Raw genomic sequence first — 24,605 nt, forward strand, 5'->3', positions numbered from 1 at the left:
AGCAGGGTATTTTGTGAGACATTCACAGATTCTGAGATCTCTGCAGTGCTGTGTTTTAAACCTTCAGCAAAGAAGGGCCTAGAATAAAACCAGAATGGATAAAAAATATGTATTTTGGAACAGGTCAGTGGAGTATGTCCACAGAAGCTTTACTAATGCAATCACAAGTTCAGTGAAGCCAAATGGACATCTCAACTGGTAAACAGAGTAATAAGAAACACTGTCATATCCAGTTAAAGCAGATTTGCAAACAATAGGCAGCCTGACTGATGAGAAACATGAACGCAGCTTACAAATTAAAGAGTTCCTCAAGGTAAGAACAGGCTCAAAATGCTCTCCAAAAGCTAAAAGACCTAAACCAATGAATTATCAATAGTTGGTTACACTTCAAATATGCATTTTTACATGAACAGAGGGAAAAGAAAACGTACTTTCCCAGAAAAGGAAAGATGCAGTACTGCAGACCACATCACAAACCAGTTCCTCATGCCAAAAAGACTTCCAAGAAGGCAGAAATCCCCTACCAAGCAAACAACAACAAACCCAAAGCAAATTTGGTGGCAAGCAGAGGAAACAGCATACAGCTTGGTTTTATTTAAACTATTTTTCTGTATGCCCTGAGCACATAGTTGCCTTTGCATGGCCAACAGATTTCAGAACATCTGAAAAGAACTCTTCTTTTAAAATGCAGGAACATCCCATTAGAAAGAAGCCCAAACAAACAGAAGCAGAAGATGCTGCAAACACGAACACATACTTTGAATTAATTAATTTACCTTTCATTCTAAACTTTTTTAAAATAACTCATACGAAGATGAGCTTTTCCACTACCACAGAGGACAATCAGGACCTTATACTTTTTACTGCCTTCTTAATCTTAGTAACAAGTTAAAAAGTAGTTAAAAAGTAGTGGAAGAATTATTACCAAGTATTACAGCCTGGACACAAGCAAACACTTGGGCTCCAAGCCAGTTCCCGAGAAACTCCTTGAACAATCACTACACTTCTCTGTAGTCAGGAACAGAGAACTACAGAAGAGTTTGGTCCTTATTTTTTGAAAAAATAAAACAAAATAAAAAGGCAAATAAATCCCTGGTGTGATAGTGGGATAAAGAAGTCCAATTCCATCTAGCTATTCTTCTAGAATCACAGTTGTGCCTTTACTCAACTCTCCCTGGGGATATCACAAGAAGGATAAAAGAGAATAACCAAATCAGCGTCATTCTTCGCTGGCTGACTGCTCAACTACACAAAAAAAAAGTTCCTCAATGGCTTCAGCAAAGACTGAATAGAAAATACACAGAATGGCACTCAATTCAACTCCTCTCCTCTCTCTGCACTGCCATGAAACATGTGCAACAGGGGGATCTAAACATTACTTGCAGAATTTGAAAAGATCAGTAGGGAGGATCCAGTACAGGACATGAAAAGACAGCTGAAACGGAAACTGCAACACCAGAGATGTTCATTCTTCAAAAATCTGTAGTTAAATAATTCCATTGTAAACACCTATGCAAAACCTACAAAGGTGCTGATGACATAAAGGTGAGGCACCATCACCCTGAGCACAGGGAAGGAGCAAGGTACTGGACAGAAAGAAATAACGAAATAACGGAAACAGGATGAAATTCAACAAAACCCAAACTTCAACAGCTCAGCCAGGACTTCTGTTAAAAGAAATGGCTACAGACAGGAATGAGCTGATCACAAAATGAAACTTTCAACAGCAAGACTAAAAAAAAAAAAGTACTCAATTTTGAATATTCTTTCAATTCTTACTATTGTTTTTTTATACATACACAAAAGTATTTTAACATTTTCAAGCTCAACTAGAACTTAATACTGTCAGGTTCACTCATTTCCAATAGTCTTTGAAAGCAGAAACACAGAAGTTAGGTAATTATTCAAAATAAAGCATTTACTTAATTTGAATAGAAAAAGATACAAAAAAAGCTGTATTCTATGGCTTGTATTGAAAGACTGATGTAAAGCATCTTTTTAGTCCAAATGATGGAGAACATCTACTGGTATCTTATGCCAATTTTTTTTTTTTTTTAATTATAATGCATGATAAGAAAGAAGACTCAAGTGAAAAAAGGCCTAAGCATAACCATGGGAAAACCACCAAAAATTACAAATATTTGTTGATAGCATGTCTGATTTAATATGAAAACTAATACAATTATTACAAAACCCTCTTAGGCATTATTAAATATCACCAAAAATATAGCTACACGTGGCAAAACCAATGTGAAATACATCTCCAAGATTTCAAAATGGTACCAGAATATGACACCAGAACAAGTTCATCCTTTTCAAAGGTACTTACTTTTCCAAAGACATTATCACTTCAATTTAAAAGATGAAATATTCATCTGTGTATTTCTATGGGTATTTAGAGTATCAAGGCAAGTTTTCATGGCAAATACTGGCTTTTTTATACTAACCTGCTTTTTGAAACTGGCCTGAAAGTAACTGAGAATTTTTTTACTGTATTTGCGTCATATAATTTCAGGATATAAACTGGCACAATAAATATGACCTCTACCTACCAGAGAATTTGCTAATTGAACTCAACTTTTCTTTTGTCTCTAATTTGTTTTGGTCAGCCTGGCTCTTCCTACATTCTAGGAAATAATTCAAAACTAATTAATGCTATTTTCAGTGCAACTCCATAAAACTTTTTAATAAATTGCAATGTAAGTTTTTAGTGCCAGGATCTGCCCAAGGAAACCTTATTATAAACGAGAGCTCAGAGATCCATACATGGCTATTTTTAGCCACACATTGTACTGCATTGGTTTTTTTAACCAACCCTACCAACAGAGTTTTGTTAGAGATTTGAGCATTCAAGTGTTTTTTACTCACTTCTGTGCTCCCTGAGACAACAGCTTTGTCCACGTTCAGCGCTAGCTGCTCTTCAGTCGGGCAGGCTCCCACAGACCACTCGGCGCAGCGGTGATGAGCCCAGCAGTGACCTGGAGTGCACAGAGAGGGACAAAGGGCCGGGGTTGGACACCTCTGGCAGGCACTTCCTCCAAGCATCAACTCCCTTCTGGCAGTCAGCACTTGCCACAAATAACAGAGAGGTCTTCTCCCCCTGTTTTTTTCTTGTTGTGACATTGAAAAGCCATCTTATCATACACTGAATACATTGCAGTTACTATCAGACACTGCAATTTTCTTTTATATACAACACACCTTTTTTTGTTTATAATTTTCAAGTGCCTGAACTTGTAATCATAGCACTGGGGTGCACAGCATTCTCTGACTTTGATTCTACATTCAATGCTTGTGTAACACACACACAGTTCCATTTCACCTTATATTTCACTGTAGATAACATTTCCCTAGGTTTGTACTCTTAATTTATTATTCCCAAGGACTGGAGACCTGTATGTTCATGTAGAACATGCTAGTATGATACTTTGTAAGTCTACACAAAATGTTTAAAAGCTCAAAATACAACATGAACAGATATTCATATAAAAGACTGAGAAAATGGTCCATACAACAAACACATTTTTTGGTATTGACCAGAATAAAATAATTCAAAGTAAAAAATAAAATAAAAATAAAATTAAATAAAACATAAAAGACTGAGAAAATAGTCAATACAACAAACAGTATAGAGATACATCTACTTAAAAAAAAAATCATAATTTGTACAATTCAACAGGTAACTCTTACAGGAAGTTTTTTTTTAAATTCAATTCTGGGAAAAAACAATGCAAATGATGTACACTTCCAAAGGAATACTCTTACTGCTTTATACAGGAATTAGAAATGATGGTTTACACTAACTGTTGAACTTAGGTATCAGCCAATTTAATAATTCAAGCTACAAAAAAAAAATCCCAAAAATCTCTATATGGGTTTGGGAAGAGTCATTTACAAATAACAGCAACTTTAAAAATGTAGATTGATAAATCTACACCCACCCATCTACACCCACTATAGTAAAACTATTTACAAAACAAAACCACTAGAATTTTTTTGTTGTTTTTAACTGGACCTTGAAATAAGCTTCCACACTCATGAAAGAGTGACATTTTTATGATAATGTAAATGTATTTCCATTTTTTGGAGTAAAATATGTGAATGGACTACTGGCATCACAGCATTTGGATACAGATGCTGTCTGAAGAAGTAATTAATAACTTAATTACTAGAAAAGTTTAATTGAAATTTAAAAAGCAGGTGATAAACCAGGCATTTTTCTGGCAGAAAGCCTGCAGATTCTGGAAACATGCATGTGCATTATGCCTCTACTGCTCTTCTAAATCCTCTATTCCATTGTTTCCAGTTAAATTTGCTGCAGGAGATCAGGTAACATCAGAGGACTAACATTTTTGAGAATTATATTAATCTGTGCCTCATTTCTTTTCCCTTTTCTCCCCAAAACAGAATCATGGTACTGAAGGTATCACTACCTGAACACCAGCTCAGCAGCAGATTACAAACACTTCCCCACACAAAGCTGAGGATTCTCTTTTCTGGAGGGAAGACTACAAAAACAAAACCTGACACAGGCAAAAGCTACCAAAGCACCATCAGAGGACTTGGCAAACACCACAGCACCAAAAACCAACAGCTGCAAACCTTCACTGATGTCACTGTGGCTACTGTACTGCTACTGGACAGGGAGAAAAAGGATGGAGAAGAATGGACCTTACCTGTTGGCTCAAATAAGGCTTGAACATCAATGTCATCCGGTAAGCCAACTAAACTGAGTTCATCCCAGAATTTGACAACCTGATCGTCAGAAGCAGTTTGGGTGCTTACACTGGTACACGATGCTATACTCGATCGAGATCTGGAGCAGGGAGCAGAAAAACAAACTTAGAAGTGACCACATTCTTTGTTCAATTAGCCAGGTACTCACAAATCCAAAACTCAGGGCTTGTGAGTACAATTTTTTCCTAATATGATAAAATATAAATCAACATGAACAAGTCTTCCTTACATTTTATCCCAACACTTTCCCCAGTAACAGTTTCCACTTAAAGCTGCTATTCAGTAAACAAGCCTGCTCTCTCTTCCAGTTCTTCAGGACACACATGCTTCTTTAAGTTTGATTCTGTTTGATATTAAAATTTGCCCAACCCTTGGAACTGAAAATGAGGTAATAACATCCAGAGGTGAGGAGCCTATAAAAAATACTACAGCTATGAGGAGAAGGTAGAAAAAAGACCAGGACCTCAAAATCTGTTTGGAAATAAACATGTTTATACAATGCCATCAGATGGCAAAAAAAAATAAAAGGTGGGGTTGAGCTGGAGGAAAGGAGGGGGGGAGATTAAAAAATGCAGTGATATAAAAACAACTATATTGTATTAGTTTATAACCTTATTGATTTGTTCCCCAAATTCTAATCTCATCAGAAAACAATTCACACAACTCAGATTACTGCATTTAAAAAAAAAAAATAGAAGCGATAATTCTGCCATTATTTCCTGCAGGCTAAAGAATATCTTGGACATCTAAGGGTGTGCATTTAGGCCTACTGATAAGAGACCTGATCACTGATGCCTCAACAATTGGTAGGAAAGGTGGTGCTGCATTTTCCACTAAGGCTCTTTGAACTTGATTACTCTCTGCTATTAATAACTCAATTGTATGCATTTGTCAGTAGATACAGTAACCAGTGGAATTTTAACCTGTGATAACTCTGCTTTCCTGAAAACCATGCTTTACTTCAGCCATTACATTCATAAATACATTTTAAAACCCCTTAGTTTATGGGGAGGAGAGTAACATCTCTCTTGCATCACCCAAGAAATCTTTTAAGTTTGCCATTATTACATGGTATCTTCATGATCTGCATAATTAAAAAAAAAAATCTACCCCAAAACCTATAAATGCTGACACTATCAACATAAAAAACCTCCTTAACAAAGCACTATGTTCTGTTTGACAAAACTGGTTCCTGAACACCATTTATGTCCATTGCAATTACAGAATGGTTTGGGTTGGAGTGGATCTCATTCCAACCCTCCTACAATGGGCAGGGACACAATCCACTATCCCAGATGTTCCTCTAAGCCCTGTCCAATCTGGCCTTGGACACTGCCAGGGATGCAACAATCACAGCTCTGTAGTGGATGCTCCATCATCCACAGCCTGGGCCAGTGCTTCACCCCCTGACAACAGAGCCCCCTTCAACACCAAACTGCTACTCACAACACCAAAGCTTAAAGGGTCTTTAAGAAAAACTGAATCTCCACTGATAAGGCATTTTTCTATATAAAAAAGCTTCTCACGAGATCAAACCAATCCGTTCCCAGAACTTCTCAATTTACTCTGCAATCTCGCCCTTTCTATAGACTTTTCTGAAAATATTTCATATACCTATAGAATACAGCCTGAGGCGAAGGTGTTACTTTTATTAGCTTTAAGAAAAGCCACTTTTCTGTATCAGCATTACACAACGTGCACTTTTCCACCACCAACATGATGACAAAAACATACAACGTGCACCCAAGCAAACTCAGCGAGTGTGGAACACTCTGAGCAGCTTCTGCAGCAGCAGCACAGCCACAGGCAGGTCTGACTGGGGAGTTTGGCACAGCCAGCAGCCACCTCCCTCATTGTTCCCTCCCTGGCCAGCCCAGAGCCAATCCCCCAATGCCTGGTTTGTGCCACACACTGCCCATGGCTCTGCATCATCAGCCCACCCTCAACCCTGCATCCCTGCCCCACATCACCACTGTCCTGGATCACAGCCCACCCTCAACCCTGCATCCCTGCCCCACATCACCACTGCCCTGGATCACAGCCCACCCTCAACCCTGCATCCCTGCCCCACATCACCACTGCCCTGGATCACAGCCCCGCCCTCAACCCTGCATCCCTGCCCCACATCACCACTGCCCTGGATCACAGCCCCGCCCTCAACCCTGCATCCCTGCCCCACATCACCACTGCCTTGGATCACAGCCCCGCCCTCAATCCCACATCCCTGCCCCACATCACCACTGCCCTGGATCACAGCCCCGCATCCCTGCCCCACATCACCACTGTCCTGGATCATAGCCCTGCCCTCAACCCCGCATCCCTGTCCCACACATCACCACTGCCCCACACTGCCTGCGGTCCCAAATCACCATCCCACCCTCGACCCCTCATTGCTGCTCTGCCCGCAGCTCCACATCAGCGTCGTACATCACCATCACTGCCTTGTCCTCTGCCCCACACCGTCCTCAACCCCACATCATTCATACCACCCTTGATCCTGTCCTCTCCTCACCCCTGCATCATGCTGGACCACCAGCATCACCCTCCACCCCCACCACCCACAGCCCCTCACCACCCTCAACTCTTCACGGCCTGTGGCCCCTCACTGCCCTCAACTCCTCACTGCCTGTGGCCCCTCACCACCCTCAACTCCTCACGGCCTGTGGCCCCTCACCGCCCTCAACCCCTCACCACCCTCAACTCCTCACCACCTGTGGCCCCTCACCAACCTCAACCCCTCACCACCCACAGCCCCTCACCGCCCTCAACCCCTCACCGCCCTCAACCCCTCACCGCCCTCAACCCCTCACCGCCCTCAACCCCTCACCGCCCTCAACCCCACTCGGCCCATCCCGTAGCCATGCCCTGTAGCCCTACATTGCCACTGCCACCCTTCATGTTTCTCCGGGGTTGCAGCCCCTCTGTCACGCAGACAGCGCTGAGTGATCCCACATTCACCACCAACCCTGAATGAACCCAAGTCAACACAAGGCCCCAGTGACAGGATCCCCACACCCACAAAGATGTGGCTCTGATCAGTCCCATCCCAGTGCCCTCGGCAGCGATTACACACCATGTACTGAGCAACCTCCACTGCAGGGCCAGGTATGCCCCTGCCATCTCTCACAATCACTGAGAGGCCGGGGGACCATGACCAAACGCCCCTGTCTGGGAGAGCTGCCAGCAAACCCCACTCCTGCAGGGCAGGAACCATTGCTGTGTGCCCGGACAGCACTGGCACCAGGGTGAGAGTCAGTGCTGGATGGCAAGAGGAAAGGCTCTAATGGGCAGAGGCTGCCCTTTATTCCAGGCTACACAACACATCAAGTGTCAGAAGTCCATCCTCTGCCACCCTTCATGTGTACTTTTCCTTCAGCATCACAAGCAGATTTGTGCTTTACAGTAGCTATGTCTCTTATCTGTGTTCTTCCAGAGTGAAGATTCTCACTTGGGGAAGAAACAAACCCTTTTTTAAAAAAGCAGAAGAGACAGCCACTGCTTTACCCCTCATGTGTTGGTTGCTCTGGGGTTCCATTTTTAGTTAGGTTTTTGTATATACTAATTTTCCTTACAAAAGCTGCTCAGAGTGTTCCACACTCGCTGAGTCTGCTTGGGTGCATGTTGTATGTTTTTAGTATTAAAACCTCGTATTTACACAAATACAAGTTAGCTGCCTATGGTAGTACAGAATCAGTAAAGATCCTTCCCGAATTTCATGCAAAATAAAAAATCTATGTATTTATTTTAGGACAGACTTACTTCTTCTGGCCTCTCTGTTTTTAATTTTAATACAATTTAATATTTTAATACAAACAATTTTTAATATTTTAATAACCCCGTATTTACACAAATACAAGTTACTTGCCTATTGCAGTACAGAACCAGTAAAGATTATTCCTGAATTTCATGCAAAATTAAAAAAAAAAATCCACATATTTCTTTTAGGACAGACTTACTTCTTCTGGCCTCTCTGTTTGCGCAGCACTGAGTTTTGCCTTGGAGTTCTCTCACAGGCTCCATCGGTGCTGTCGCTGGCTTCACTCTTATTTAAAGGCTGGTTTTTCCATGGGATAACATACCCAGGAGTGGGACCAAATTGTTTTAAATCTCCTTGTCCTAATGAGCTCCGTTCTCCACAGTAACAAAAGGCGCAGAGTTGTTCGCTGTAAAAAGGAAGATCATTACTTCTTTATTGGGGGGAAAACCAGCAGAGGATACCCCATCAAAGAGCAAATTTCATGCTAATTTAACCCTTTATAACAAGACAATAAAAGCTCCAATGTGCTGTCAGGTATCAGAATTCAGCATTCAGAAACACTTTCTCCAGCTAATTAACAGTTACATTAAAAGAACCTTTTTCTGTTCACAAAACTGCCTGATTAAGGAAGCAAACAAAAAAATGTCCATGTTATATTCAAATGATTAGAATTTCCGAAATTCTGTGTGTCTAGACACATACTTGCTAAAAGGCATCACAATGTTACAGAACACGTAGAACATTACAACACACACACCTTTCTGGAAGCACACACAGCTCATGTGTAACCCAATGTGTAAATACTATAGACTAAAAGGTTTACTAGCATGGAGAAAAATGGAATAATGAGAAAACCACAGCAATGCCTACAGACACACGTGCCAGAGCACACCACATGCACAAATGCAACCATCCTCATTTACTTCAGTATTTAAAAACAAAATGATGTCTAAAAGTTTTACTGGAGGAATTTTATATTTACAGAACCGTGACCGCTGCAATACCCTGTACCATTTGCAATTATGTTTTAACATGCACAACACAGCGACAGGATTGAAATGACAGCTCTGACAGCACTCCTTGTGTCACATCATATGGAAGCTACTGAAAAATATTTCTATAATAAACATACCCACAAACTTAAAATGTGAACTTCTGCAACTAATGCAGTTTGCATTAAAGGAAGGCCATTTAACACTTTTTTTTTAATGCTTAAATGAGCAATTCTGTTTGCTTCGTATTTATGCCCCAAAGACCCCAAAAAGATGCCTCAGGGAATCAGGCACTTGGATAGAGGCTTGGTTATGCCTGGATTCCATTTAAATAGATTTCAGTGCATCTCCAAGGTGGCACATTTGGATTTGGGACAGTCTGTGCTGTGTGAGTGAGAGGAGAGAAGTGAAGTGGGAGGAAGAGAAAACCTTAAGGCTAAACTGCTGTAAAATATTTACTAAATTCTGGGGGGAAAATAAAGCCTCCTGTGCTTTTCAGCCTGGAGAGACAAGAACAGCAACAGAAAGAAGTGGAAGTGGAAAAGGAAAGTTCCAGATCAGAACAGAAAACCCCAAGAATCCATCAAAGCCTCTGATATTTGGTTTATCATACTCTGGGATGGCTCCTTTTGCTCTCACCATAGAGCAACAATAGGAAGAAAGAAACAGAAGAAAGAAAACTGACCTGGCCTACTACTACTGCTAATACCAGACAGTCAGATGCTAAGGAAGGCAGAAGTGTTTCATGAGCCCAAAATGAAGCCCAGAATGAAGCAAAAAACTTTTATATATATAGACAGATAGGACTGCACTTTCATTAAGGCAGATGGACCACTGGAAACATGCAGGTTGGTGGGCAGATAAATTAAGTCCCATTCATGGTACTGAAATTACACCTTCCTATGGTACTGTTAGGAAACATTTGTCCTCATCTCGTGGCCTTGGCTGCACATCCCTCACTGATGTGCCTCAACACACAACCAGCATGAGCCAGCACAACCCCCGGAGCTGATGGCAAATGTCTGACACGTTCTGGAAATCTTTAGAAAAAGATATCTGAAGACAAAAAAATTCAAAGAAAAGATGGATAAAGGTAGTGTGAGAGCAGTGAAAAGTGAAAAGTTACACTGAACAGTACATATGTCTATTTTATAGCTAGCTTTTAGTGTGATAGAGCAACAAATACACTATTATTTGTCTGTCAGTGACTGTAACCACTGGACTGCCAGGGAAACCTGATATGGCCTCACAGGCAGAGTTCCTAAGCTGGGAAAGCAAAGCTATTTATGCTGGTTGAGACTAGAGAGACTTGGGAGGAGACTTAAGAGATTTAAACAGGCAATGCCATGGTATATAAATTACACCAGTTACAAACACAAAATTATCCACAGTGGAATAAATAATTATTCATACATCCTGTTAGGACAGACTATCACTGCTCATTAAAAGACTTCAAGATAATTACAAACAAATAAACAAAGCCCTTTAAAGTGGAGTCATAGCAAATATGCAGTGATGTTAAGATCTATAAAAGAGAAATACGAAACAGTAATTAAGAAAAAAATAAAGTAACTTTTCAAGTGGTATTATTTGAAAAGGCATACAGGAGTAAGCTGGTATTTCTGGAGCCTGTAAAGCAGCTCCAGTATCACAACTTCCAGCATTCTGCAGGCAGGGTGGAGTGAAACAACAGGAGCAGTGAGTTTCACAGCTACTCTGCAGCGTGGTGTGGACAGCTGTGAAGCTGTCAAGAATCATATGGTTCGTGCTACTGCTCCTGCTTCAGCAGAGCTGGGAACGCAGCTGAACAGAGTGCTCGCCACGGGGAGGGGGCTGGGAGCCTTCACTGAAGGTTGTGAGCACTCAGTGCAGAAGTTCAAGACAGGAGCAGCAGAACGTGCCCAGAGCACTGGCAGGACATTGTGGGGCTGAGACAGACGGGAGAGATTATACAAAGGGGGAAAAAAGGTTTCACACTTTCCAGGGGGGTTATAAGCAGAGGGGCTTCAACTGCTCCCAGAGCCAGCCAGCCACAGTGGCAGTGAACTCCCTGCCTCTGCTGGGATGCTGGAGAGACCCTCTGCAGGAGAGCCATGCTCCTGTGCCCCCTGACATGGCACAGCTGCTGGCTTGTCATGCTGTGCAAAGTGGCCAGTCCACCACGTTAGCCTTTTAGCTTTAAGTGCTCAGTAAATATTTTAAGTTATGTCTGTATGGGCAGAAGGTAGAGATTTTTTCTTATCATCTGAGGACTGCAGAAAGTACTTACAAATCTACTTTCCATATGTCAATATGCAATTAGAGGATCTAAATCTGTGATGCAAGAAGAGCTCTCATATTGAAGATAACGAAATAGAGATACTGGCAAATCTTAAGATCAAACCCTAGATCTGTTATCATAATTAACATATTTTAAGAACAGGATAATTCAAAATGGGATAAAAAGCAAGAGACAATGTGTCACAAATCTTTTTATAAACTACTAAAAAAAAAGCAGCTCAACAGTATTCCATTTAAGATATATCTGAGGTGCTCCAACTCAAAATGAAAGTTCATCGTTATCTGTAACTTCAACTTAAATTACATATTTTGCCATGAGAAATGCTACTTTCTTGTAAGAGTTTAAAGATCCAGAGGTGGTTTATTACCAGGAGGTGCTCCTATCCCTCACCTCATCCCAGAGGATTTTGTAGATTTGAATGCACAGTAATTTCAATACACAACACTGAGGAAAAACTGTGTTCAGAATGAACCAGACATGCTGGGTTTTGGGGATGCAGTAAGAGGCAGAAAAGCTAGTAATGTCTGAAGCTAATGTCTGTTCCCATTGAGCCATGGGAGGAGATCCAGACTTGCCTCCTTGGATTGAAGGATGCCCTTTCTAACAAGAAACATGTTGATCCCATCACTCTCTTCTACAGGTCCTTATTTCATCCCATCAGTGTCTCTTCCTTACACAGAATTTACTCAACCTTCTGACAAGAATCTGAAGTGCTATAATCGTCCCCTGTCCACATCCTGACAAAGCATAACAAAATGCCCTGCAGCCACTTAATCCTGAAGGAAAGGAGACCAGTCACTATTTCCTTTACTTGACTGATGACAGGCATCAGGACTCATCCTCAAACTCAGACTTTCCCATTGAAACGACTTCATTTCAACACATGCACTATTGGGCAACTAATTGCACAATATTAAATCACAACCAGAGGAGGAGAAACATCTGGTTTGCTTGCAAATATTCAGTCAGAGAACTGAGGTAAAACTGAGAGTCCCCCAAAATTATTTTTTAGCAGAATTAAGCTGTAGCATCAGGATTACCAATACCTGTAGGAGTAAGCAGAGGCCCCTCCTGGATCCTTCTGAGCTAGGAAATGGCACTGGGTAATCCTGTGCCAGCCAAGGCTCCTTGATAACAAGCAGATGTGCAGACTGGCTCATGCAAACATGTTTTGTTTATGCTGTGGCCCATATCTCACAGATGTGCACTTGTGCCCATGTGAGCACTGTGCAGCTTCTGCAAATCTCCAGATGTGTCCAGGGGAGGTTGTGTGACCCTCAACAGTATCTCACTCTCACTCTCCTGCCTGTTTTTCATACATGGGAAGAAAGCACCAGAAGCTGCAGTGATCTGGGGCACTGCCATGCCCCCACAGCCCCACAGCTGGGGCAGTAAATCCTCCTTCCCCATTCTCACAGAGCAACTTCCTTCCAAGCAAGACAGCAAAGAGCCTATGCTGAGCATGTCTGTCAGTGAGATGCTTGAAGTTACCCAATCCTTTCAGTACTCAATGGAGAGGGTGGCAGGCTAAAGGAAATCCTGCAGCTGCCTGCTCTGCAGAGAGGAGTTAAAGGTGCCCTTCTTTCAGCAGAGCCTGCACAGGGGAATCCAAGCATCACACAGAGATAAAGGGGAGGCTGTCAACAGCAGGAGAAATTCAAACTCTTGGATTCAGCTCCAGGGATGCTCACCTTGTAACTTTTCTGAAATCCCTCCCAGCCTACTGTGGGAATGGTATTACCAAAGGAGTTTTGCTGTGCATTTACCTATTCCAATTATTCACATTAAAACCAGGTTTAAACAGGAAAAAACAATGGATTATATTTGAGAAAATGCAAGGCATGGCAATTCCACTAAGATCCACTATAGCCACTTCCTCAACATTAAACACTAAGCTGCAGATGATCACTACTGCCAATTACCATGATAACAATTGCACTAAAGTCAAAAAGAAATCCAACTTGGAAAACATCAAGATTTCTTTCATTCATGGTTTGGGTTGAAAAAGAAAATGAAGAGGATTATCATGTGACTTTTGCTACGAATTTGTTTTTAAAGGCCTGGAAATGCCTTCAGGATGTCTTTTTCACACACTACTTGTTACAGGAATTTATAGTGTTTTTAACATCTATTTTTCACTATTAAAACTAAGCTCATCACAGTGAAATGGAGTACTTGGGAGCAAAACAGAACTTCAGAGCATCATTTGTACTAATTACCAAAGGAGACTGATGAGAACTGGCCTTGAGAATTCTTCTTCCACCTAACCCTGTTAGTAGTTTTAACATATGCTAAAAGGCTAAATGAAACGCTACAGGGGACCTACTATTTATTTAGCTCTGCCAAGTTGTGCTAATACACTAAATACCTTTGCTCTCATTTTATGCTGTGTTATTTAAAGAGTAAAGTGTTCTCCTTAGTGAAGATTCACCATTGTATCATTTATGTAAATTCAAATCAATACCTCCAAGCTGCACTTTAAGTGAAGAAAAAAACCCCATTTCTGACTTAAAATGATACTGGGGGTCTGCATCAGTGTGAGTTCAAATATATGTGAGATATTCACAGAAGTAAAGTTTATTTAAAACTCAGATTCAGATGAAGCTTTTCAGCAGTATCTAAATATTCTGTAAATATCTGGACCTCAATAATAACAAAGCTTGAAAGGAAACTACTGAAGAAACCTCATTAGGTGAGGCATAACAGCTTTACATTGATACAGCATTAACAACCCAATAAATCACCCTTGTGAATGAAGATACTGAGGACAGACAAGGATGGAAAGGGCAAATGGAGACACCACAAAGAGAAAGAAGCAAAAAATCTCTGCTAAAAGCCGTATTTAAGCATTTGATGCACAATCTCCTTCCAATAGGTACCTGAATCACAGAACAACTTGAAATTGTGAAGTTGTTTGACACTATTATACTATTATAGTGATTTGGGGTTGAATTAAGTATTTAACTTATGCAGCATAATTCTTTGAAAAAAAAAAGGAGGCGGGAGAGAGCTCATATGAACTTCAAGTGAAGAATTTTAAAAGTTTATACAAAGCAATTAAACTGCATTAGACAATAACTGCTTTCCAATTTCTTCAAACCAGCACAGTTGGAGTTCTACAGCCATATAATCAACTTAATGATACTCTTCTCATTTGAAAGAAAGAAAACATTCCCCTCCAAACACAACCAAAACAACACATCTTGCTGACATTTTGAAATGTAGAAAATACATTCTTATTCACCATGAATTGTGTCAGCTTTAATTTAAACAAGTATTTAAAGTTCAGTTAGGGTTTAACACACCCTAGATGCAAGAGGAGTTACCAGAATGCCAGTGCTGAAAAAAAGGGAATTTAGAGGTCCAATCCAAGGCCCTCTAGATAATTCCTTAAGGTCCACGTGAACTGACTTGTCCTCTCAAATAACAATCCCTGATAGAATGCAACTGATTGTACCTGAAAAGTAGCAATTCATGCAATTCTGAGAGTTATCTTCACCTCTGAGGGATAAAAGTCAAAGAATAAGAAGTCCTGTAGCTTCAACCTTCAGGATGCATCTCTGCCCAGAAAGTATTGTCTGTGTAAACCAAATTCTCTCTCTTGGTAATTAAAATATAATACACAGAATGGTTTGAGCTGGAGGGACCTTAAACATCATCCAGTTCCAACCCTCCTACCAGGGCAGGGACATCTTCCACTGCAACAGGCTGCTCCAAGGCTGGCCTTGAGCACTTCCAGCCACACCCAACTCACACAGAGGTGCCAACCTCTCTGGGAGGGAACTTCATACAAATACTGAGTAGGTTCTTACTATCTGAAAATTACTGAGATTTACCATTTAGCAAGTTGGCTTTAAACAGCAGTTTTTCAAGAAAGCTTCATCTAAGCCAGATAAGCAGAGGTGCAGGGATATTGAAGAGGAGGCAGACACCATACCCTCCCTGCCCCCAGCACATTCAGTTCAGGGCCTCCCTGTGTCAACTGTGATTCCTCTACACTCGTTCTCATTTTCCCTTTCCTGAACTTGCCCAGTCTACTCTTGACCACACCTAAAGTCTCAGCAAACCACATCCTTTGGCAAGGGTATCACTCTAGACAACTCTCTGCTGTACAAAGAATCACCTCCTTTTATTTTGCATCTAACCCTTAAAAGTTTCACTTGATGACCCTCAGCTTCTTGCATTAAAATAAACAGTCAGGATACAGCCACCTTTCCTACTCCATCTATGACTCTGAAGCTTCTTATCTTCCTTCTCCAACATCTTTCAGAGACTGAAGGGTCCTGAATTAACTGGAATCTCCTTGAGATCTTTGATCAACCCTTCTGTTGTTCTGTGCCATGTTTTGAGTTTCACTGTATTCATTTCTGAAGTTAGATAGACTTTCTGTAACCCTATGAAAACTAGTCCCAACTCATTTCTCTAAATGCTTCTATCCTCACCAAGCAGAGCACACATGCCTCAGAACAGCTTTAGCACATTGAAGCCACGAGCACAAGGATTCTCTCCTCACTAAGCACACTCCAATCTCTCAGTCCCAGAGTGAAAGCAGACTCCACATGCACCATCCATTCCCTGGGAATGAACATCCTTCTGGCCAAGGTCACAGACACTCACAGGGATCATCTCTGCAGCTACAGCTCTGGGGTGCTCAGAGTCCAGATTTTAGCAGTGAAATTGCTTATACATTCCATCAGCTTCTGTATGGAAGCAAGGAAGGAATTCAGGGCACAACGCAGAGTTTGGTGTGTGAGAGGAATGGAAGGTGCTGGAGAAATGAGACTACTGACTATGGGAAACAACAGAAATCACACAGACAGCAGAAGGAAGCAAGAAGAAAACAGTCACAACTGACAAGGAAATGAATGAGAAAATGGACAAAAAGGTGAGAAGAAATACCATGTAACAAACACCTGTCTAGAAGCCAGTGGAAATGGATGGAAGGAAACTGCGCATCAGGCAAAGAGACAAAGAAGAGTAAACCTCAACTAGGTGAACCTTGAAACAATGATTAAAACTGATGAGCAATTTGGAATTAGCAAAGAGAATGGGAATATGACTATCCAACAGCATAAAAAACACAAGAAGCTGGCAAAGAAAGCTGGAGGCAAAAAAAAAAAACAAAAAACAAAACAAATGGAAGAGGTGATATTTGGAAGAAATGAGAGAAAACACTGTATTCACTCAACACTGACACAGAAGATCCCAGACTATTACCTGTCTGTGAATATCCTGTACCTGTGCAATCCCTGACAAAGCAGACATCCCATGCTGCAGTGAGTACTGCCCCCAGCCCTTCAGCATGGCCTGACAGACTGCAGCCAATGGGGTGCTTCTGTCTGTCTGTCTGTCTGCCATCTCCCAGAGGACAGAAAACTGGTCCAGGCATCAGACCTGACCTGCCAGTGCTCAGCTTGCTGCTCACCAGTGCAGAACATGCAAGCAGCAGGGCAGGCCCAGGTGGAGACTTGCTGTCTTAGGATGGGGATGAGACAGAAAAGCTGCCTAAGAGCATCCAAGAGGCTGAGAGTGGGACTCCAGAAACCTGGAGCACCTGTGAGCACCTGCTCATGCTGGGCAGGAGACATTTCATGGTTTCTGTGGTTGGACCTTCCTCCAGAACAGACTAAATCATGGAGCAAAGGTCTGTGCAACTTAAAGGCCCAGCCATGAATGTCACTGATTGTGGTGTCAAATCCCACGAGGCACAAGTCCTACATGAGAGCATTAAACACATTATGGCCACAATGGCAATTGTTCAGCCTAAGCAAAAGGCAGGATTTTGGCTGCCTGTGAAACCCTTCTTTGGCCCCATTCGTGTGACACGCCTTCTGTGCTCTGAGAAAGACACAGACCATCTGGAGAAAACTCAAACCAGCAAGAAGGATCTGAGCTCAAGAAAACATCATCTACAAAGAAAGTAGGAACAAATTTGGGATTTCTGTTACGAGGTAAAGCATGCTGGGGAATTAAATGAGAGACTTTTGCACAAAGCTGTCCTCCATTATCCTTGGCAGATGGTATGAGTAGCAATGGAATAAACCCAGGACGAGGAGAATGTGTGTTAGATGTGAGCAAAGGGGTTCCAACAGTAAAAACAAAGAAGAGACTGGAAGGGACTGTTTAGGGAAGATTTGGAGCTTTTATTACTGGAAGATTTAAGAGCAGTTTATGTAAGCTTGTGTTAGGAATGACAGCTGTAGATAACTGCCTTGGAAAAGGAGGTGAATTAGATGAGTTCCAAAGGTCCCTTCCTGCCCTATAAATCTAAGGAAAAGTTGCTTTAACAATGATTCGTCACAGAATTCTTCTTGAGACCATTTCCCTAATAATGCATGAACAAACAGGATGGAAAACCAGTAAATATTTAACTTTTTTTCTCATTTTTCAGTGTGTGGTCTTAGTCTTTAGTTGTGCCCTGCTAGCCAAATCAGTAATTCCATTCTGGGTTAGACTGGTCATTAATAAAATGCTGAAGTAGTACTTCTGTTTGAAAGAGAAAGGAATGCTATGTCCTCTTTCCAGATGTAAATCACTGGCTTCAGAGGAAGATCCCATAATAGCTTATATGGATCTAGAGCTGGAAATGTAAAGGCAAAACTCTGCAATGGCTTCAAATGCCCTGTGTCATGCCAAAGGTCCATTCTCTGCAGAAACTATTCTTGGAGAAAAACATTCTCATAAAACTACAAACTGTATCACAGTACATGCTCATAAAAAGAAATAATCAGTTTCAAAATTAATCTTAATACTGGTATCTCCCCAAAACATGTGCTTGACTTTACAACTTCAACAAATTTTTAAACATATTTTAATATTAAATAGTAATCTAACTTCCTCCAGGCTAGAGATCTAGCTTTTCCTTCCATCACTGCAGTATTATTCTATCCAGAATAATCCTATTCTATCTGTCTACTCTCTGCCACTCTACAATTTCTTCTTCCACTGAGTGTTGCCCTGTTACAAATTTTGTAATGTGCTTAAGATTATTTTAAAAAAAAGGAACAAAAATAAAGAAGCCCACTGCTACTTATTTACTATTTTCTTTGTTCACACAATCTACAGATGCTCACCAACCACTTCTTTTTGATGGAATAAAGCACCCAAGCCCTCCATCTCCACACTCCAGATTTCATCTCAGCAGCAGCAGCAGCAACAAAATAACAGGGAATGGCGCAATTGGTCTGGAATGAAAATTACGTGCTTTGTCCAATTACAAGTGAAGCAAGAAAGCAGGAAGGTGTTTTGCCAGTTCTTTGGGGGTTTTTTTGTAGTTTTAGCAACAATCTCACAAGAGCAGATATTTAAGCAGGCCAAAGCACCAAAATCAAAAAGAGCTGTGTGAAAACCTCAGCTTCTACTTTTTAAGAATGTTCTGTCTTCATGATTATGGCAAAAGGACTGAAAACATGCAATTAATGCAATCCACATTCTCTGAGAGCAGACAGAAACTAAAATGAATCAAAAGGTGTTTTGTTCTTCTATGAAATTGTGTTTCTAGGCCATTCTCCTTAGCTTTTAATGCCAAGGGTTGCCAATGTGGGAACCAGAGGAGGAAGGTGGAAGTGGGCTCTGCTCTGAGTCGCAGCCGGCTCCTGGCTCCCTGCCTTCCCCAAGGGCTGCACTTCCCCTGCTCTCTGCAGGCAGCACAAACCAAGGCAGCAGATTCCTTTGGAAGAAGCTGGATTCCACTCAGCCATAAGTCCTGGCCTGACAGAAGCTTCTCACAAGGCTTATAAAAAGAAAAAAGGGAACAACCAAAGGAAAAGGCTCCAAAACCCATGATGCTCGTGATATATAGGAGCTGGCAGTGTTACCCCTGCCCCTGCCAGGCTTGGGAGTTTATCTCTGCTTGATGTTATTGCCCCTCCCCACATGTGGTCAATAATTCACTCGCTCCTTTCAAGCACACGCCTCAGCCCTTTCAGCCTCCCCACCCCAGTATGGCTCAGACTCTCTTTATTTTAATGGGGTTTTTAACACATTCCTTTCTGAGCATTAATCCTGAATCTGTTATTGAATTCCCTGCCCAATTCCACTCGCTGTCAGTTGTTTTCTTGGTTTCCCATATCCCACCTCAGGAAGGTTCCAAAATTTACCAGCTCTCTCGCCTTTCTCTTGAATGTTTTTATTTAGCTGCAGTCTCAGGAAGGATCCAGAGAGAAACACCACTCAAGCCAAGTTCTGGCTAATCTCTCAGCTACTGAAATCCCCATCCTAGCTTTGACATGTCCTCCTATGTTAAAATCACTGGTTTTTAGTAGTAAATTATTTATTTTTTTTCATGGAAAAGACTTTATTTTACACCCTGTGTCCTGTGTTTCTCTAATTCCTTTATCTTCACTACCAAAGACAGAAACACAGAATTTTCTTATACTGAACTCTGAAAAAGCAATGCAAAAGTAGCTCCACCTACACCTTTATCTACTTCTTGTGGAAGCTTGGATTCTTTTCTGTCTTCTAGGCAATTTCTGCTCTGTCTGTTATGATATACTCTCATAATGCTCCTATGTCTCACATACCTAAAGCTATTTTTAAATACACCAACTCTTCCATTTTATTAGAAAGTGGAAGCTACTTAAGTTATAAACCAGAAAAGCTTACCAAGAAAGAGATGAAGCTGATGAATATGACTTATTTGGAAATCAGCTTTAAAACTACTTCCCCAAGTAACAGCTTTAAGGCACTGTGGAGTCACTTTTTATCCTGTATCTTGATACATCTCCTCCAGTCATTACATAAGCATTAGCAGAGTCTGTTATTTCACACACTGCATTTTCTCCAAAGAAAACAGAGTCAAGCACCCAGAATTCAGTCCTCCAGCCCCTGCATGACACAATGTCAGTGGCAGCACTACACAGACCATGACACAAATGATTGATCAAACATCACAGATCAGAAGAAACTTTTATCAAGAATCACTTCCACAGAAACCCTGACATGTGGGGTTTTTCCACTGTTCTGAGGACTTCAATGACTTCTGCAACTAACCCTCATTCTGCATCCAAGTTTGAAATCAAAATTACCTGGGGTCAGACAAACCCTCTGATTCCCAATTAGCAGTTTCATATCTCCTCAATACATTTCTTTCCAAAATGTCAGAGACAGAGTCTGATCACTATTATTTTAATTAAAAAATAATAGTACTCAGCCTTTTAATACTTTGATCAGCCAAAGCAATGAGCACATAATTGCCATTCCATCCTGACTGATCAAAGTCAACTCTTTCAGTTGGAAGGAAGAATAAGTTGAGGGCAAATAAGGGCTGGCTCAGAACCAGGCCAAAGTTTTTCCAGGAGACTGTTGTCCAGCTTTTAAGAAACAAGTCTATGGCTATGGAAAGTGGTGTAATCAAATATTCATGATAACAGCAAAAAAAGTAACCTTGAGAAGAACAGAGAGTGGATGAAACAGCACTAAATTTTTTGCAAGTTATCCAAAACAGGGTCAAATAATGAAGCAAAACAGCTGCTCAGTTCAAGCTGCTCTACGTATTTAGTGCAACTTAATCTCAGCCTTGGAAAATTCCATCAAGAAGAGAAATTTTTATGTATTTCACTCAGGTATATGCACAAAAACTATTAACTGAATTTTCTCTAAGAAGGAAAGTAGCTCTTGAAATCTAAGAAGTTTGTGAGCATGTAAAACATGAAAATTATATATGCATCAAGTAGATTAAGTAATTTTTTGTGCATGGAAAATATGCTCTGTGTTGGATTAGGAGGAAGAGAAACGATGACGACAATTCTCTCCAAGTCTGTCAAAATATAATTACACCTGTAACTGTCTGGTAGCTGGTAAGAGCACCTTCTGCAGCAGGAGAGACCTGCAACTGGGTTAGAAGCTTTTATCAGAGCTTCACCAGAGAAGCTCTGCTAGAATTGTGTGACACCATTTCAACAGTGATCACAGACAGCGTGCTCTGGTTTCCCTCGTGTAACATAATTAATACTTTCACTGCTTTTAGGCTAATTTGTATTAATAAAAATATTTAAAAATACAAATGTTATTTTCTCTGTTATAAATTCCAAAACAAGGAAGAACACAGGAGACATGGCAAGGGATTTGGTTTACTTTGTTCCTGAAAATACACTCATACAAGCTGCAACATCAAAAAATAACTTTCTATAAATTTGCTAATACACCATTTCCTACACAGCAGGAAAGCTTCAGTAATCACATTTTATCTCCTATCACTGATGCCTCCTTTCATTTCCCCAGCTGTAACTCAAGGCTTTCCCAGAGCCCTGTGAGGAAGGACAGCACTCACGGAACGCGCTTCTCACCTTGATCTCCCCGTACGCCAATTAAAGCACAGCCCCAAACTTCAAAGCAGCTACAGAGAGTCCCAGCCCTGTGCCCTGAGCACTCTGCACCCCAAAGCCCCAGCCCTGCCCCTGACTCAGCAGCCACCTCCCCCTGGCTCTCTCACTCACCTGGTTTTGGCTTCCACACCCACGGAGGCGGTGGAGCTGGCGGACTCCTCGGACACAGAGTGCTGAAGGACTGGTGTTAGCTGCTTGGTGCTCTCCACTTCTGTCTGGGCATCCTCTTCTGCAGACTGCTCTTTGACTTCTGGGTAAAAAAAAAAACACAAAAAGGAAAATATTTACTATTTCATCTGCATCTGGAAGCTTTCCGTTGCACAGAAAACATCGGTTTTATTTACAGACAGGTTAACCCATGTAAATATCTTCTGCCACACAACAAAATGAGAAGAATAGGAAATTAGCACATCTAGCTAAAACATGAAACTGGATGCTTACAACATTATTTCCATAACACAAAGTACCACTGTGAACTAAAGCTGTTCAACAGCAACAAGAAATGGGGCAAGGGGAGAGCTGTTCAGTGACAAATTTCATACAAGGCTGGAATTTTAGGCATTTCCATTCTCCCCACATCTCTCATGCACCTGCTGTGTCAGCCTTGAACAAACATCACAGTGAGCACACTACTCTGGGGTATATTAAACCTTTTTTCCTCCCCTGTTACCTTTAACTTTGTTCAATTCCCTGCAAATTCATTCCTGGTTGCACTAACTATGCTGACACAGGGTTGAGGAGGTGAAGGAATGAAAGACCTGGTTTATGCCAGCTTAAACTTCATTCTGAACTGAAGGAATATAACCAATTTTTTAGCATACTTTTACATTACATTGTTAGACAGAAAAATATATACATCTATATAAATATATAAATGTATAATATATATATATAAAATATATATATATATATTATATATAAATAAAAATATATACATCTAGCTGACAATGCTAGATTTGACTAGAAAGTTTGGTTTTACTCTGAAATGTGAAGTTGCCACTGTCTGTGCAACTTTAAATCCTCTTCCCAATCATTTCCCCCTTTGCTTGGAGGGAGTCAGGGATTTACCACAAGGACATGGAAAAGTGCTGCTCCAAGTGCACCAGAATGCACAGAACAAGGTTCAAGGCTGTAGAGGAACAGAATTTGGTGTTTCTGCACTCCTCTGTACTTTGATTTTGAAACCTAAGCAACATAAAAATCACAGGACTCTGACAGATGTGCTTTGACATATCCAGCTAAAGATACATGTGCCTCATCCTGCCTGTGTCCCTGGCTTCTAGATCTGTCTCATAGCAGTGCCATTTTGGTTCCCTTCAAAATTCCCAGTGAACATGGGTTTGAGCTCAGAGGCCAGTACATCCAGCTCTTGCAAAGAAGTCCAGTTAGAGTAAAGCAGGAGATTATTTAGAAAACTTCAGCAGAAGATATATTCACTTTTTTTTTTAAATTAACATGCATGTCAAAATATAATTAAATATTGCAAAGGATAAATGACAAGTGGAGAAATGAAAGGGTAGAAGAATCTGCCACATGGGTGGGCATGCATAAAAACCTGCTACAAGCTTTAATCTTATAAATAAAACCAAGAAAAGAGAGGAAAATTCTCAGAACATAAAACTGTGCAGCTTGGTCTGAAATACTGAAATCATACGCCTGCTATAGCACATGGAAAATGGGAAATCTGTCTTGTTTCATGCACAGAGATCTGAAAGAAGATTTTTCTTTAACCTAACGTGAACTCATTTAGAAAGACAATGTATATAACATTTAAAACCCCCAGTGAACACCTCAAACCATAGTGATGAGAAACACAACATTAAGGGAAAACAAAAATTCCTGGTTATGACTGAGTGTTCCAAGTACTTATCTGAGCTGGTGTAAATTGAAACTGCACCTCCTACTTCAGTTAAACAACTCAGTAACATACATCTGAAATGTTTTTTGCACACCTGAAACATCCAAAAGTGACTACTACCTGTCCAAAATCCCAATGGTTTGTGTTAAATCCCTTTCACCAACCTATTCTGAACAAGCATGCTGAATCTTGATTTGACACTAAATAAATACCCCCATGGGAATGCATCCCTTGTAATAGTAAATGTCTCTGTAGGGAAAACAAAACAAAATAAACCCAAACCCCACACCCTCAGTTTCTGGCACATCTGAACAAACATCCCTGGATGTTTCCTGGATGAAGATTCCCGAAGCGGGCAGCGTCCAGCAGAGCCATTCACAATGCTCTGCGGTGCATTTCCAAGAATGCTGGATCCAAAGGACAATCTTGTGCCAGTAACCCCCAAATTTCTAAATGCAACCTCAATGAAGAGAGCAAAACATAAACACCTAGAAGACAGGCAGACACCAAAGCACTCAGAACAAAACCCACAGCACAGCCCGGGATGGCCACGCCTGAAGCGCTGCAGGAAGACCACCGGAAACCCTGGCCCTGCTCTGATCCATCCTGGCCACTTTCTTTAACCTAGTTAAACTGTGCAAAAGGAACTCTCTGG

At 41.0% G+C, this 24,605-nt stretch overlaps 1 protein-coding gene across 9 annotated transcripts in view; it reads right to left on the bottom strand.

Annotated features, from left to right (window-relative positions):
- The window catches only part of KMT2C (lysine methyltransferase 2C), a 190,205-nt gene that overhangs the window by 107,730 nt on the left and 57,870 nt on the right, over positions 1 to 24,605 (bottom strand). For all 9 annotated transcript variants that reach the window (XM_054644553.2, XM_077189555.1, XM_077189707.1 and 6 more), the window contains 4 exons: positions 22,204 to 22,342; positions 8,694 to 8,900; positions 4,677 to 4,816; positions 2,869 to 2,978 (listed from right to left, as the gene is read on the bottom strand). In XM_054644553.2, coding sequence (XP_054500528.2) covers positions 2,869 to 2,978; positions 4,677 to 4,816; positions 8,694 to 8,900; positions 22,204 to 22,342 — 596 coding nt within the window. The remainder of the gene's footprint in view (positions 1 to 2,868; positions 2,979 to 4,676; positions 4,817 to 8,693; positions 8,901 to 22,203; positions 22,343 to 24,605) is intronic.

This window comes from Agelaius phoeniceus, chromosome 1 (assembly GCF_051311805.1).
Source record: "Agelaius phoeniceus isolate bAgePho1 chromosome 1, bAgePho1.hap1, whole genome shotgun sequence".
Taxonomy (NCBI): domain Eukaryota; kingdom Metazoa; phylum Chordata; class Aves; order Passeriformes; family Icteridae; genus Agelaius; species Agelaius phoeniceus.